This window comes from Aristolochia californica, unplaced genomic scaffold (assembly GCF_029961685.1).
Source record: "Aristolochia californica isolate CCGP_79_NKW_82.1479 unplaced genomic scaffold, dmAriCali1.0.hap1 SCAF_2, whole genome shotgun sequence".
In the NCBI taxonomy this organism is placed as follows: domain Eukaryota; kingdom Viridiplantae; phylum Streptophyta; class Magnoliopsida; order Piperales; family Aristolochiaceae; genus Aristolochia; species Aristolochia californica.
In genome coordinates, this window is record NW_027181881.1 from 33,134,446 (window position 1) to 33,151,218 (window position 16,773).

Consider the following 16,773-nt stretch of genomic DNA (forward strand, 5'->3'; position numbering starts at 1 on the left):
ATATATTTTTCCTTCAAGAGACATCAATTTCAAGGTTCTCAATACCACAAGTCTCATAGAAAGCCAAACACTCTTCAACAACACCTTCAGAAGATGAATAAAATTTGAAGACTAGAGTTTTAGGATTCACTAATGATAGATTTAGGATCCCGTGAAGAGAGGCAATAAGTGACAGAAAGAGAGAACGAGTGGGAGAAGAAGAAGAAGAAGAAGAAGGAGAAAGAGAGGAGAGGGAGTTTGGCTAAGAGAATGACAAAGGAGGGAAGGAGGATTATGTTAAGTGACGTCCTAATCCTCCCCCTCAATGTATTTATAATAATGAGAGTGTCAATAATTATATCATTACCCTTTACCCTAAGGAGGGAGAAAATAGGACAAAAATCAAAAGTAATTTACATCATGCCGCTAATACGATCTTATCTTCCAACACTCCCCATAAGGTAGGGGAGAGAAAACATCGTAGATACCAATCTTGCAGCATATAGTGGTTTTGATATTGGATGTGAGTGGCTTTGTAAGTATATCTGCTACATGTCCTTGAGTTGAAACAAGTCTGAGAAATAAAATACAGGCTTGAAATTTCTCCTATATAAAGTGGTAATCTACCTCAATATATATTTTTCACTTGTGGAAGACCAATTTGAAGCAATATGAATGGTTGACTAGTTGTCACAATATAATTCCATAGGGCCTTCTTTGTAAAACCCTAATTCAGTAAGAAGAGATCTGATCCATAGAAGCTCACTGATTGTGTTATGCACGCAATAACATTATTATTTTAATATTTTTTTTTTAATATACTTTATTTTATTTCAGTTTTAGGCCATAGGAGTATTTTTGGAATATTTCATTTATAGGGGTATTTTTGTAATATTTTATCTTAAACCTTGTAAGGGTGAACCCTATTTAAGTTGTAAGAGTAACGAGAAAAAGGGAAAGCATTGATTTTAGGTTAAACAGGGTTTTGACTTCTCCTCAACGAGCTCAGGGGTGTGCGTTCTCCTTAACGAACCTAGGGTTTTCAAGCTTACCTTTGGCTTGATTTTCATCTTTTTCTTCTTCCTCCCTACGAATCCATGTGTCAAATCCGGGATTGTAACAACTGGTATCAAAGTGGGAACACAAGGATAGATTCTTCAAGCGCGGAGGAAATACTTGTCACATTCCAGGATTTGAGGACAACAACAGGTAAGATGTATCATTATATGCGCACGTTGCAACAAGAGATGCATCAATCTTCCATTAAAACGTTAGAGGAATTGTCTGCAGTTGGGGGGTACCTCGATGCTACTGTAGAAACGAAGGACATAAGACCTACAATCTCTGAGCATGAAAATTTCATAGAACGAAAGACAGAAGACATTGTCTCGAACGGGCAGCAAGGCTAAGCTTATGAAAATTTCAATATTTCCGCACAGGAAATCCAAAGCCGAACAACGGGGGCCAAGATTTGGGGAAAACGGAAGGGTTTTCTGCTAAAACGTCGGCAGTAATGGATGATTTGGGTGCGATCCCAAATCCAACTCCAAGAACCATGAAAATTTCTGAGAAGGACCTTGGAAAGCCAAAATTGAAGGGGTATTATGCCACAACCGCGTCGGTAATGTCTGAATTGTGTGTGACCTCAAATCCGAAGTCGGACTCTGCTCTAGAGGAACCAAGAGGCCTATTCTTCGTCCCACCTCAAGGTTCTTCGGACCAGCCCTATTCTAAATTTTGGCAACGATGTCCTGCAGTTCACCATCAGAAAAAAGTGAGACCATGATTTGTTGCTATTCACCACCGGAAACTGAGGAGGAGGCTCCGTCGGCGCCATCGGAAACAACTCCGGTGGGATTTGACTTCTGGCCACCACCTCGCACTCTCAATCCACCTCTTGACAGAACAGAGGGAACCCCGTTCCCAAATTTGTCGTGGTGAGTATCGACAACCTCAATTTTGCATTCAATTTTTCGGTAAGATGAGAAAATTCGTGCAGCTGTCTTATGAAGTGTCGGAAATACAAGATAATTTTTTTTTGGAGATTCCGGGAAGGGACAAAAAAATGAATGGATGCTGTTTTATTTTTCTATTGCCGTGAACAACAGTGTGTCTCAAATTTTTTATTTTTGGGAGCTTTGGTTTTTTGTTGATGAGCATAATTCCTATGCGTATGTTCATTGTCAAATTGTCAATGTGGGGCTTAAATTTTTGGGTCCCATGTATGTTGGTCGGGCCATGTTCGTGCATCATGGGATGCTCCTGAATGATAAGCAAGTTTTTGTTGGTCCATTCATTCGTAAACAAGACCGAGAGACTTCTGTAAACAAGAAAAAAATTAATAATGTTTATGTCAAGAATTTGCCCATCAACAACATGAGGATTTGGGACAGAACAACCTTCAAAGCTCCTCTTGGATTGGAACCAGTCATGGTGAATCTCCAAACCATGGGTAAGGGGGAAGCTTGGATAACTGGGCACAACATGGGAAGGTTCTGGTCCAATTTCTCCTTTGCAATGGAAGGATGTGGTGATGGTGATTATCGTGGTGGCTACAAACTAGAAAAATGTGCAATCCAGTGTGGACAACCCACTCAAATGTGGTATCATGTGCCCAACTTGTTCTTGAAGCCGGGTGGCAACATTGTTACCTTGTTCGAAGAATTCGGAGGAAACCCAACTGGAGTTAACTTCCAGACAATCACTGTGGGAACCGCTTGTGGGTCTGTTCCGGAGGGAGGGTTCTTGAAATTGTTTTGTTCAGGTGGCCGTTCCATTTCAAAGCTTGAGTTTGCGAGCTTTGGTAATGTCACAGGCTCATGCGAGTCATATGAGAAAGGTGAATTAGTGTTGAATGATTCTGCTATTAGAAGTGACTCAGTTGAGATTGAAGAAATAAAGTCTAGTTCTGTGGAAGATGTCAATCCTGTAGCAGAACCTGAAATTGAATGTGGCAATCTTTGTGTTGAGTTAGAAGTAAACAAAAATACCTAGGAGAGAGACTCCATTCCAGTAGCTTTACAGAAGAAAAAAGCCACTTGTGCCAAGTACTTGGACAATGTTCTAACTGCTAGATTAGAAGAAAGAGCTGCACGGAATGCTGCCAATGCACAATTGCTGGAAATGGATTCTGTCCACGGGATTATTAATAGGATGGAGCATGCCACTTCCATTTATGAGATTGATGCAAGGATACATGGCATGGCACATAAGATACAACAAGAGACCCTGCAATTGATAGAAGAGAAACACCTCCTTCGTGAGATCAAACAACTGACATAGGCCAGGAGCAGCTTTGTGCAAGTATGGGCACACATGCTGAAGTTCAAGAGGCATTGGAAACACTTGCAGGAATTCTTAAATTAGCAGGTGCTGAAGTTTGTCAATCTGTGATTGGCATAGTTCAAAATGACATAGTCAAGCTTTTTGACTGTATGGAAAGTTCTGATGATGACCACGCATAACTGAATGTAACAGACTTTCAAATAAGGTGCCCTATGAAGGAAAAGAAAGTACAACAAGGATTGTGCAGCTACAGTTATCAAATCTCTTGGACTTGACAATAAGAACATTGAGAAGTGCATGGGTGACTCAAATGCTGATGCTGACAATCCTATGCTCGAAAAAGAGCAGGATGCTATAGTTGGTAAGGGATCCAGGGGAGATGTTACCATACTACCTCCACTTGTTGGTCATAATCAACAAGGTTATTTTTGGAATATTTCATTTATAGGGGTATTTTAATAATATTTTATCTTAAACCTTGTAAGGGTGAACCCTATTTAAGGGGTAAGACTAATGAGAAAGACAAGCATTGATTTAGGTTAAATAAGGGTTTTGAGTTCTCCTCTATGAGCTCAGGGGTGTGCGTTCTCCTTAACAAACCTTGGGTTTTCAAGCTTCCCTTTGGCTTGATTTTCGTCTTCACTTCTTCCTCCTTACGAATCCATGTGTTAGATTCGGGACCATAACAACTTGGTATCAGAGCCGCGTAACATGGGGATTTAAAAGAGTTGCTGATCAGAGAGTTGAATGCGCACTCAAAGGCACATGCAGAAAACAAGAGAAGGTTTGCTCAGATCATGCAAAAGTTGGATCAAATCCTAATTATGAACCAGAAAACGAGTGAAGGTGCCGCAATCAAGAAGAATTTTGTCCATGACGTAGAGAGAAAGGTCATAGAGCAAAATTATCGAGCAGACTCTCTCTAGGACAGGCAGAAAGGCCAAGCTTTAGAAATTTTCAACATCTACACGCAGGGTAATCCAAAGTCGAACAGCAGGGACCCTACACATAAAAATCGGACTCTAAGACATCAAATCCGAAATTGGCCTCAAAACATCCGAATGCAGAAGGCGGGGACCCAAATTTTTGGAAATCGGAAGGGTATTCTACCAAAACCTCGTTGGTAATGCTGATGTGGTTTTGACCTCAAAAAACCCCTCCTCACGGATAGTAGAATGTCTCCCAGAAAAGCAGACGGAAGCATTCCGATCTAACTCTATCTCGGCGACTCAGTTTGGTTGTCTCTCCTCTGTCTTGAAAAATCTCCAAGCGGCGACGGCCCAAGGGGCTTCTATTCTCCATCGGAAAAGGAGGAAGTGCCGATGGAAACAAATCTGGGGGGCTTTGGCTTCCGAATTCTCACTCTTACTCTCAACATCGCTCTCGGTAGTCTAGTGGGGTAAGTTTCAGAAACGCCATCAATTTTTAGGTAAAAAAAAGTCTTCCATGGCGTTGATGGGGCTCCAAGGGCCTGGCGTCTCTGTTCCGTGAAGCAGAGAACCAGTGCCCAATTGCTGGAATTCCGGCTTGGGTGTATGAATTTCGAGATGAGATTTTTCTTGGGATGTCGGGATTCATAGAAATATTTTTATGGGGATTGTTGAATTGTTTTTGGGAGGCTATGTTTTGCTTTTGATGAGCACAGTCCCTGTGCATGGGTTCGTTGTCAAATTGAAAATGTGGGGCTTTATTTTTTGGATCCCATTTCTGTAGTAATGAGAGAAGGAGATGAGAAATCCAAATGTTTTGGATTTGTTCAATTTGAGAAGGCAGAAGATGGTGCTCTAGCTGTTGAGGAGCTTAAGGGGAAAAAAATTGATGACAAGGAGTGGTATGTGGGGAAGGGCCAGAAGAAATCAGCAAGGGAGATGGAATTGAAGGGACAGTTTGCTGACATGCCTGGTCGAAATGTGGATGTTTGGCACACCATGATAGTCGGATTCTGCCAAAACTGGAACGTCGGGGAAACACTGGGTATTGGAAGATGGGCTCAAGCCCACGAGCTCAACACAAGAAGCCCATACGTCAAAGAAGTGGTATATGTGTAAAATATGGTACTTTCCATAAAGATGACATAGAAGTGTAAATATGTGTTCCTTTTATGTCTTTTGTTTTATCAAGTTGTAGCCCTAAGGGGATTGTAAAACTATAAATAAAGGCATTGGCTAAGAGGTAGGGCATTGAAGCACTCTCCTCTCTTTCCACAAATTCGTCCAGCCCTCATTTTTATTTTTGACGCAACCCTCTTCTCCCTTAATCCAAACTCTCTCCTTCCTTGTTCTTCTTCTTCTCTTCTCCTTCTCTCTTCTTCTTCTTCTTCTTCTTTCTTATTGATCTAAAGTTCCTTTCATGAGATCCTAAATTTCACATGGTATCAGAGCAAGGAGTTTAGGATCTCTCTTCATGGAGTTATTATGAAATCTGTTCAAGAATTTGTAAAAGGAGTTCAGTCATGAAGAGATAAGTTCATGCTCTTCTTATTTACGTTTTTTTTGTTTCTTTTTCTTATTTACATACTCTTTTTTACTGTTTTTCTTTACTTCTTGAATTTTGAGTCATATCAAGTCAAGATAAATCTTTATATGTTGTAAAGATTTATTTCTATGACTAAATTGATGTTATAATCTTGACGCCTTGTAAATCAATTACAAGAGTGATCAAGATCATTTGCTGTTTGCATCTTATTAAGATTGATGGGTGAAATTCAATTATCTTTATGTAATTTGGATCCATCTCATTTGAGGTAGAATTCCAGCACATGTTGCTGTATCTTCACCTACTTAAGGTTGCTCATGGGTTTGTGTTATGTTGTTGGATGCCCATTATATGTTTGATGAAATTCCAGCAGTCATTTACCCTTTGTAGTTTCGTTTTTTTTAATTTCAACAATTGAATATTTTTTTACATTGATGTGTCCCATGAGCTGAAGATAAATCTCTTCCAAGTGTCTTGGTTCACCGTTAAATCTTCTCTAAATTTTTGTCTATTGCTCGTTTGTGTTGGAGTTTAGATTAAGGCCTAATCGGTTGTATCTACTTTCTTCTCTTTGTTCTTATGAATACATGAGAAGTTGAGTGATGGCTGGATGTTATTATCACTTTCTAAAGGCAAAAATTTGTTGATAATTTGGTGCTTGCCCTCGTGAAAGAAATTGGTTCTTGTTCTCTTTTGTTGATGACATATTTGGTGTACGAGTTCTTCAAATTACAGTGAGTAATTGTTCTTTGAAGAAGGTCTTTTCCCTTAACCTCCATATTTTACTTGCCTCATCATGGAGATAGGATACAATAGTAATAAGAGTGATATACTTCGTATTACTACAATTCCACTTAGAGGTCTCTCCAATTACATGAGCTGGTCACAATCTGTTTGGAGGGTTCTTATTACTCGTGACCTCTTGAGCCACGTTATTAACTTTCCTCCTCCGATTGATGAAGAAGATGTGTCCTACCACAAGTGGGTTAAGGATGATAACATGGTGATAAGTTGGCTCATTAATAGCATGGAAGAGCAGGTGGCCAACAATGTGGTCCACATGGAAACCGCCAAAAACATATGGGACACTTGTACCAAGCTTTACTCAAGCACTGCTTCTTTACAAAAATATATGATGTCTTACAAAACATGCTACATACGAAACATGGAGATAATATTCACGAATTTTTAGCATAGTTTTGAGGTCTTCTTCAAGAATGGAAACTAGCTCAGCCATATTCCACTGATATTGCCATTCAAGAAAGACAAAGTGAAGCTTTGGCGACACCCATTTTGTTATCGAATATTAAACCATACCTTGAGGTGGCCAAAACTCAGCTTCTATGTTCTTCTGCTCTTCCATCCTTCGATGATATTAGTGCTACATTACTTCAGATACCGGATCCTTCCCCTCCTCCTATTGATGCTCAATCGGCGATATTCTCTAGCAATCGGGGAACATCTTCCTCATCCTGAGGACGGGGCAGAAATATGAGAGGGGGTCAAACTATGAGAGGGGCTGAAAATATAGGTGGTAGAACGGGTCAGAATTCTTTCCGTACTGAGCCTCAACTTTGCACTTATTGTGGCCGTCAAAACCACCTTGTGACATCATGCTGGAAACTTCATGGCAAGCCTGATTGGGTCACAACTAACCTAGTCTCGGTTAACGTTGAGAAAAATGAAGATAAGGTTGAATCAACATCCGAAAATGTGACTCTTACGGCTGAGGACTATGCTGCATTTCAGAAAATTAAGTCCTTCATGGAATCATCTATTCCCTCATCATCTACTATTGCCACTATTATTGCCTCAGGTATGCTTTCTTCCTCTTCTTCCTCTTCCTCTTGGATCATTGACTCTGGGGCCTCTGAACATCTATCAGGTAACAAACACTTGTTGCAGTCCTTATCTCCTTGTTATCCTCCTAAATTCGTTACTATTGCTGATGGTACCCAAACCAAGGTCCTTGGCAAAGGTTCCTCCTATCTTACTTCATCTATTCCCCTTCAAGATGTTTTGTTTGTTCCTCAATTTCCTTTAAATTTGCACTCGGTTAGTCAATTGACCAAACAATTAAATTGCTCTATCGCCTTCTCACCATCTTCTTGTGTCTTTCAGGATCTCACTATGAAGCGGGTGATTGGTGGCGACCATGAAAAGGGGATTTTGTACTACTTCACTCTTCCACCATTAGCTGCATTATCATCCTCTACATTTGAGGCCCAAGTTTGGCACAACCGACTTGGTCATCCGTCTACCCCTTCATTTCGTTCTTTGGTTCCATCTTTAAAAGGACTTTCTAATTTCAGTTGTGAGGTTTGTCAATTAAGTAAACATGTCAGGAATACATATTCTCCTCGTCTTACAACTACAAGTATTGCTCCATTTGAGCTAATACATTTTGATGTATGGGGCCCTTTATGTGTCTCAAATATTTCCCAAGTTAAATATTTTGTCATTTTTGTTGATGATTTTACTGGAGTGACTTGGTTATATCTATTTAAAGAGCGTGCCGAAATTATTCCTTTGTTTAAAAATTTTCATGCTATGGTCTTGACACATTTTGGGAAGAAAATTCAAACCCTTAGATCTGGTAATGCTAAGGAATACATGTCTCATGAATTCAAATCATTTTGTGAAAGTAATGGGCTTATTCATAAAAAATCATGTGCCTATACTCCTAAAAAAAATGGTGTTGCTGAAAGGAAGAATCGTCATCTTCTTGAAGTTGCTCGGGGCCTCCTCTACTCCATGAAGGTAACCTATTTCTATTGGCCACATGCTATACTTACAACATGCTTTCTTATTAATAGGTTACCTTCATCAGTCCTTCATCATAAAACTCCTTACTCTATGTTATTTAATGGTGAAGATCCTTTTTCTTTTCCTTTGAAAGTGTTTGGATGTACATGTTTTGTTCATGTTACATTCCCACATAAAAATAAACTTGATCCTCGGTCTATGAGGTGAATTTTTTGGGGGTACTCTCGCACCCAAAAAGGTTATGTCTATTACACTTGTACCCTTCGGAGGATGTTTATCTCTAGGGATGTGACTTTCTTTGAGGACACCCCCTTCTACTCCTCCCATGATGGACTTGTCCTTCTACTACTCCATGTTCGCTTGTGCCGTTCAATCTTGAAATGGATCCATCCCCTGATGCACCGGCCGTACCTTCACCTGTGGAGTTGTCGGATCCACTCGAGGTAAGTCCTTCTCCTCCTATGTATGGGCCTGAATTTGATACTCGTCCTATTGCTTTAAGAAAAGAATGTCGCTCCTGTACTACTTCGCATCCTATCTCAAATTTTATGTCTCACCATCACTTGTCTTTCGAGTGTTTTTAGTTTCTTGCGTCCCTTTCTTCTACTTTCATTCCGCAGTCGTATCAGGAGGCCCTGAGACATCCAGGATGGAAGGCGGCTATGGATGAAGAAATCCACGCCTTATACGAAACCCAAACCTAGTCCTTAACATCACTCCCGAAAGGTAAAAGACCGGTTGGTTGTCGATGGTTTTTTTTCGGTGAAACATAATCCGGATGGATTGGTTACTTGTCTTAAAGGTCGACTGGTTGCTAAGGGTTATACACAGTGCTATGGGATAGATTATGAGGAGGCCTTCTCTCCTGTTGCAAAATTGAATTCGGTACGCATCATCTTACCTATTGTTGCTAACTCCTCATGGCCCGTTTATCAGTTGGATGTTAAAAATACTTTTTTAAATGGTGATATCAGTGAGGAAATTTATATGGTTCAACCACCTGGTTATGTGGTTGAGGGGGAGTCAATATGCAGGTTAAAAAAGTCTTTATAGGGGCTTAAGCAGTCCCCTCGCGCTTGGTTTGATAAATTTAGTCAAACATTTCTACAGTTTGGTTTTCATCGGTGCTCAGTTGATCATTCCATATATTATAAAGATACGGTCAAAGGGAAAATATTATTGGCCGTATACGTGGATGATATTATCTTAACCGGTGATGATGCTTTGAGCATACAAGAGTTGAAGTAGATGATATGTCAGGAATTCAAGACTAAAGACCTTGGTATGCTTAAATATTTTTTGGGTATAGAAGTTCTTCAATCCAAACATGGGATAATATTGTCTCAAAGGAAATATGTCTTGGATCTCCTTGAAGAAACAAGAATGAAGGGTTGTAGACCAGTTGACACACCTATGGATACAAATGTAAAATTATGTGCCACAAATGAAGAAGATATTGATATTGGCAAATATCAAAGACTAATGGGAAAATTGATTTATCATACGGTAACTAGGCCAGACATATCATAGGCTATAAGTGTGGTGAATCAATTCATGCACAAACCACAAATTACTCACTGGCAGGCTTTAGAGAGAATATTACGTTATCTAAAAGGAGCTCCAGGAAGAGGATTGCTGTATAAAAAACATGGGCACTTCAACATAGAAGGCTTCTCAGATGTAGATTGGGCTGGATCTCCTGATGATAGAAAATTTACATCAGGATATTGTACTCTGGTTGGGGGAAACTTGGTTACATGGTAAAGTAAGAAGCAAAATGTGGTTGCATGATCTAGTGCCGAAGCAGAATACAGAGCTATGACCCATACCATTAGTGAAATTTTATGGGTTAGGACCCTTCTTATCGAACTAGGTTTTTATAACAAGGGGTCCATGAATCTGCATTGTGATAATCAAGCAGCCATTCATATCACTTCAAATCTAGTTTTTCATGAAAGAACTAAACATATTGAGGTGGATTGTCATTTTATACGGGAGAAGTTTCAAGCAGGAATAATGTCTCTCAAACATGTGTCATCTCAAGAGCAAGTAGATGATATTCTCACTAAACCCGTTACATCTAAAATCCTATTGTTTATATGTGGCAAGCTGCGTATTTATGATGTCTTTTCTCCTCCAGCTTGAGGGGGAGTGTTGGAAGATGGGTTCAAGCCCACGAGCTCAAGACAAGAAGCCCACATGTCAAAGGAGTGGCATATGTGTAAAATATGGTACTTTCCATAAAGATGACATAGAAGTGTAAATATGTGTTCCTTTTATGTCTTTTTTTTATCAAGTTGTATCCCTAAGGGCATTGTAAAACTATAAATAAAGGCATTGGCTAAGAGGTTGGGCATTGAAGCACTCTCCTCTCTTTCCACAAATTCGTCCAACCCTCATTTTTCTTTTTGACGCAACCTTCGTCTCCCTTAATCCAAACTCTCTCCTTCCTTGTTCTTCTTCTTCTCTTCTCCTTCTCTCTTTTTCTCTTCTTCTTTCTTGTGGATCTAAATTTCATTTCATGAGATCCTAAATTCTACACTGGATGTCTTCCAAGAGATGGTAAGATAGCAAATAAGGGCACCCCAGTAGCAACTACAACCTGAAAAATATAATGCAGTTGAGCACCACCTGGAAAATTCTGACTCTGACCAAATGCTTGTGCATGGGGGGCATAGTGATGCTGCTCGTGGTGCATTTAATGCATTACCTGATATTGCTCTCATCTCAAATGAAATCATATGTGGCAGAGGGAAAGAATGTCTTAATACCATTGATTTTGAGAAGTTGTTGGCAGATAGGGAGACTCTCAAGGATGGTGGTTCTCTTGGCCATAGTATGAATGTTATGCTGTGGGGAATGATTTTTATGGCTGTTGACGGGAAACCTATTAAATTTTGGGCGGCATCTGAAGAGCGTTTCAGTGCTACTGCACAGTGTTGCCAACAATGCCATTGCTGAAAACAGTACCAATAGTCTTGAGAGTAGAACCAGCAGTGCCTTATGTAGAATTGGTCGCAGAGGCTATAGATGATGCAAAATTAGATAGTGACGTTTCAAACTCTACTTCTATTAGAGAATTGATCACGACTGATATGAGTTCGGAAACCAACAATACAATTGACTCCTTTGAGTGTGTGGAGACAGTTGTTGCTATAAACAAAAGTGGTTCTATTACAAGGGAGACACAAATTGGCAGTGCAAACGCCAAATGTTCTGTCAACAATGGGGAATTGCCTTCTTTGGATGCACAAAGGAAATTAAAGTGCTGGACAGCCATCACGTTGGGACACTGGATTCGGGGATATCTTGCAGTACTTGGGTTGTTCCACCAATTATTTTGTGTTGTTGTTGTGGCACTGCAACAACTAGTGCGGCCAACTTGTTATGCACACACTAAAATTATTATTTTAGTTATTTTCTTTAATTTACTTTATTTGATTTCAGTTTTAGGTCACATGGGTATTTTTGGAATTATGTTTTCATAGGGATATTTTTGGAATATTTTATTCATAGGGATATTTTTGTAATATTTTATTAAACCCTAACAGGGTGAACCCTATTTAAGGGGTAAGAGTAATGAGAAAGGGAAGCATTGAAGCATTAAGAATTAGGTTAAATCTAGCGTAAACAGGCTTGAGATCACCTTCTTGATCTCGAGGTTAGGGTTTTCCTCAAAAAAACCCTTGTATTCTCTCCTCCTCCATTGATCTTCGTCTTACCCTTGTCTTCCTACTATCCCTACAGTAATGCATGGCAGACCTGTAATCGATGGCAGATCCAAGATCCTCCCAACGAATCCTTGTGTCAGATCCGGGACCGTAACAACTGGTATCAGAGTGGGAACACGATGAACCAAGAAGATGAAATAGTGGCGATGCACAGACAAATCAGAGAAATGGCTGCAACAGGCATTGGAGTGGAATGAATATAGAAATGACGTGAATCCTGGGTGAAGTATTTTTTAACAGCGGAGTATCAAGAGGCATTCGCTAGAGAAGTTGTCTCTGACGGGAAAACGGGTGACCAAGTACCCACTTTGTCCCGTCTACTAGCCGAAGCCTCTGTGTAGGATTCGGGGTCAATCTCAGATCTGGAGGGGTAGAGAGGCTTTGCATCACCACAAATTAAGATTTCCGCGCATGGAATTTCAAAGCCGAACAACGACGACGATTTGGGAAAATCGGAGGGGTTTTCGCCACCGAACATGGAGGAGGCTCTGTCAGCGCCATCGGAAAAAAATCCGGTGGGCTCTAGCTTCCGGATTCTCATTCTCAGCCTCAACCTTGCCCTCGGAAGCCCAACGGGGAACCATATCCAACAAAATTTGGGGTAAGATTTTGAGACGCCATCTATTTTTAGTTCAAATCGGTGGTTCCATGCAGTTGAAGGCCCTCCAAGGTGCTGAGCAGCAGCAACGCTACTCAGAAATTGGGAACGAAAGCTCTCTGTTTTGGGAAGCCACGAACCAGAGCCCAAATGCGGAAATTTCGGCTTGGGTTTATGCAAGTCGAGATCAAATTTTTGGGAGGATGCTGGAAGTAAAACTAATTTTTTGGGGCGTCTAGAAATTTTTTTGGTGGGTTTGTTTTTCTGTGGATGCGTACAGTACCTATACGGAGGTGAATTGTCAAATTGTAGAGGGAGGGTCTCCTTTTCTGGATCCCTGGGAGATAGAATTCTTTTGGGTAGGCAATTTGAAGCTGAAACTTGGATGGAAGGTCTTTTTTTCGAAGACTAAGGCTTCTAGAATGGTCAAGGAAGGTTCTCAACCAAAATCTATTACTTATTCGTGTTTAATTCATGGTCTTTGCAATGCTGATCGTCTTAAGGAAGCATGTGATCTGCTCATTGACATGAGAAATAGAGGTGTTTGTCCTAACATTCAAACTTACACTGGTTTGATCCCTGGGTTGTTTAGAGTGGATTACTTTGAATTTTCTATTGGCTTGTTTACAAGATGTTACAAGATAGTGTGGTTCCTCACCCAGTCACTTATAACGCTCGACAACCATGGTATGAATTACTAGTCATACCTCTTCGGTTTGAGCTTCTGTGTTCAATCATGATTCCACTTTCTATCAAGATTTCTCTCCATTCTGTGACGAGTTTATATGCAACATTTATAGACTGGGATGATGAGATGTATGATACGCACACCAACAACACTTCCCATGCTGCAAATACAGCAACCTGTGAGGATTTGGGACCAGTGGCGTACATTTTGCCTATTGTTAATGCTTGTTCTGAAGTTTATAGAAAGTCTGGTGGCTTTCATTTTCTCTGTAAGAATGGTTTGGATGGAACTCACCCTAGAGCTGACGGCAGTGTTGACCTGCTGACTAAATTTTACAATTCTATTGCTGGTATATGTACTTCTCTTGGAATTCATAGTGAGAGGGAGCTTGCAAAGACATGTGGAGCTATTGCAAAAAGGTTAGACCACGATAGATTTGGATTGGATGTGGAATTTGTTCAAAATATAATAAAACAACTTCAGGAGGCCCACTTTTGTTGCCAGTATTATATGAGGAGGACTTATTTAGGGTCCCACAGTGATGACTTGCTCAGAAAATCTAAGAAGCAGCGCAATGAGGATTTGTTTCATGAACCGAGAGTTCCTCTTCCTTGTCGACCTTTGAGCAGTAGGCTTCCACCAGAGCTGGCTAGTGATGTTATTCAGGCATGGGAATTACCATTTAGTTTTTATGACGTATTAGAGCTAGAAGAGCCTATATCCTTTGAGGAACTTAAAAAAGAACTCCTTGACCCATGGTTTGATGATCCAAACTATCTTGAAAAATTTGAAAAAGAAATACAGGAAGAAAAAGACCTTTCCATGCAGGGAAGTGAGCACCCTGGCTTGTCCACTTCTTCGTCTACTTGTGAAGCTGGAATTCCTCCCAAGGATTATCTCAGTGATTCAATTATTATGATTGAAGTGGAGTCCAACACTGAAGCTGCTCATTTGAAGAAATTGGATCATGCCCCTGAAAATCTTCAACTCTTTAGGGCCGAATGTCCCCAATCCAGAGATTGACTTAATTGAGCCTACTGTGACTGGTACCCTCAATGTTCCTAATGCATTAACTGAGGCATCTATGAGATAGGTTGTTGTTGTTTCTTCTCCCTTTGTTGTTCCTATGCTAACAAAGTGGCCGAAGGATAAAATCATGGATGTGACTTGCTGGTCGGACAAAGTATACTGTAGAACAACTGGGAACTGGTACCGCCTTGCAAAAACAGCAAGTGAAGCTTTGGAATATGGACAAAGACACAACATCCGGCGCATAGTTGATGTCTGAGATGTAGCTGAAGCTCTTCTCCTTATCTATGCAAGATCAGATGCATCTAGGAGTTCCATACGTGGGCCCCATGCAATACGGGCACATGATTTAGTTGACAAGTTACTGAGCATGTTTTCACAGTATAATTATCCTCAAAATTTTGTCAATGGTGGCGATGATATTTGTCTGAACTCTGAAAGGGTGAAGAGTTTACGATTCAAATAAAAAAAATAGCGATTGCGGATGCTACTTGGGCACAAGTGGAGACGTCGGCATACAGACCCTACTTCCAAGCTTGAGGACAAGTTCGTTCTTCCAGGGGGTGTAATGTTATGCACGCAATAACATTATTATTTTAGTTGTTTTATTTAATTTATTTTATTTTATTTCAGTTTTAGGTCATAGGGGTATTTTTGGAATTATGTATTCATAGGGATATTTTTATAATATTTTATTAAACCCTAACAGGGTGAACCCTATTTAAGGGGTAAGAGTAATGAGAAGGGGAAGCATTGAAGCATTCAGAATTAGGTTAAATCTAGCATAGCAGGCTTGAGATCACCTTCTTGATCTTGAGGTTAGGGTTTTCCTAAAAAAACCCACGTATTCTCTCATCCTCCATTGATCTTTGTCTTCCCCATGTCTTCCTGCTATCCCTACAGTAATGCATGGCAGACCCGTAACCCGTGGCAGATCCAAGATCCTGCCAACGAATCCTTGTGTCAGATCCGGGACCGTAACACAGCTAGCCAAGCATACAAGGCTGTTGTGGTAGTCTAGCATACACTGCTGCCAGCCAGCCAAGCAAACAAGGCTTTTGTGGCAGTCCATCATACACTGCTGCTAGCCAGCACAGCCGAGGTGTTTCTTGATGATGTAGATGGCTATTTTCATGCAATCAAGGCACCAAACCAGAGTGTTGGAAAGGGGAAGTATGATTCAGGACCTTTTACATTAGTAGGTGCTGAAGTTGATCAATCTGTTGAAGATGTTCCTTGTGGAAAAACAGTTGCTTTGGTTGGATTGGATCAGTTCATTACCAGAAATGCTACTTTGTCTGGTGAGAAAGACGTTGATGTTCACCCAATTTGAGCCATGAAGTTCTCTATGTCCCCTGTTGTGCATGTTGCTGTACAATGCAAAGTTACTTCAGATCTTCCCAAGGGTGTTGAAGGTTTGAAACGGCTGGCCAAGTCAAATTCTATGGTTGTTTCTGCAATTGAAGAGAGTGGTGAACATAGTGTAGCACTAGCTGGAGAACTCCATCTTGAGATCTGCCTCAAGGATTTGCTAGATGACTTCATGGGTGGAGCTGAAATCATTGTTTCTTCTCCAGTTGTTTCATTCTGTGAGGCTCTTCTCGAGAAGTCATGTTGTATTGTAATGAACAAGTCTCCTAACACACACAATTGACTTTATAGGGAAGCTAGGCCAATGGAGCTCTGCACTCTTCCTTTGGATTCAAATAATTGGAAAGATGCTTCTCATGGGATGTATTTTCTAGGCATTGATCCTGCATTGACAATTATTGCTGCCATGTTGGAAAAGTGGGGGCAATGCCACCTTCCAAAAAAAAAAAATTTGCTTCTCTGGTTGGATGCTCCAGTTTTGTTGCCCAGAGGGCTGACACAGATACCGCGGTTGATACTTGAGAACGGATGGAGATGTTGGCATGGGCAAGCAGACTTACCTTAGAGCTTGAGGACAAGCTCTTTCTTCCAGGGGGTGTAATGTTATGCACACAATAACATTATTATTTTAATTTTTTCTTTAATTTACTTTATTTTATTTCAGTTTTAAGCCACAAGGGTATTTTTGGAATATTTTATTTATAGGGGTATTTTTGTAATATTTTATCTTAAACCTTGTAAGGGTGAACCCTATTTAAGGGGTAAAAGTAATGAGAAAGACAAGCATTGATTTAGGTTAAACAAGGGTTTTGAGTTCTCCTCAACAAGCTCAGGGGTGTGTGTTCTCCTTA

At 40.4% G+C, this 16,773-nt stretch overlaps 1 protein-coding gene across 1 annotated transcript; it reads left to right on the plus strand.

The window, feature by feature from the left end:
* The first annotated feature begins 15,887 nt into the window (after window positions 1-15,887).
* LOC137954969 (elongation factor 2-like) lies at window positions 15,888-16,205 on the plus strand. The gene has a single exon (XM_068801866.1). The coding sequence runs from the start codon at window positions 15,888-15,890 to the stop codon at window positions 16,203-16,205; it is 318 nt and encodes a 105-aa protein (XP_068657967.1).
* Window positions 16,206-16,773: the final 568 nt, after the last annotated feature.

Excerpts from the sequence above, each read along its gene's own strand:
- LOC137954969 (XM_068801866.1), top strand. The coding sequence starts at position 15,888 with ATGAAGTTCTCTATGTCCCCTGTTGTGCATGTTGCTGTACAATGCAAA.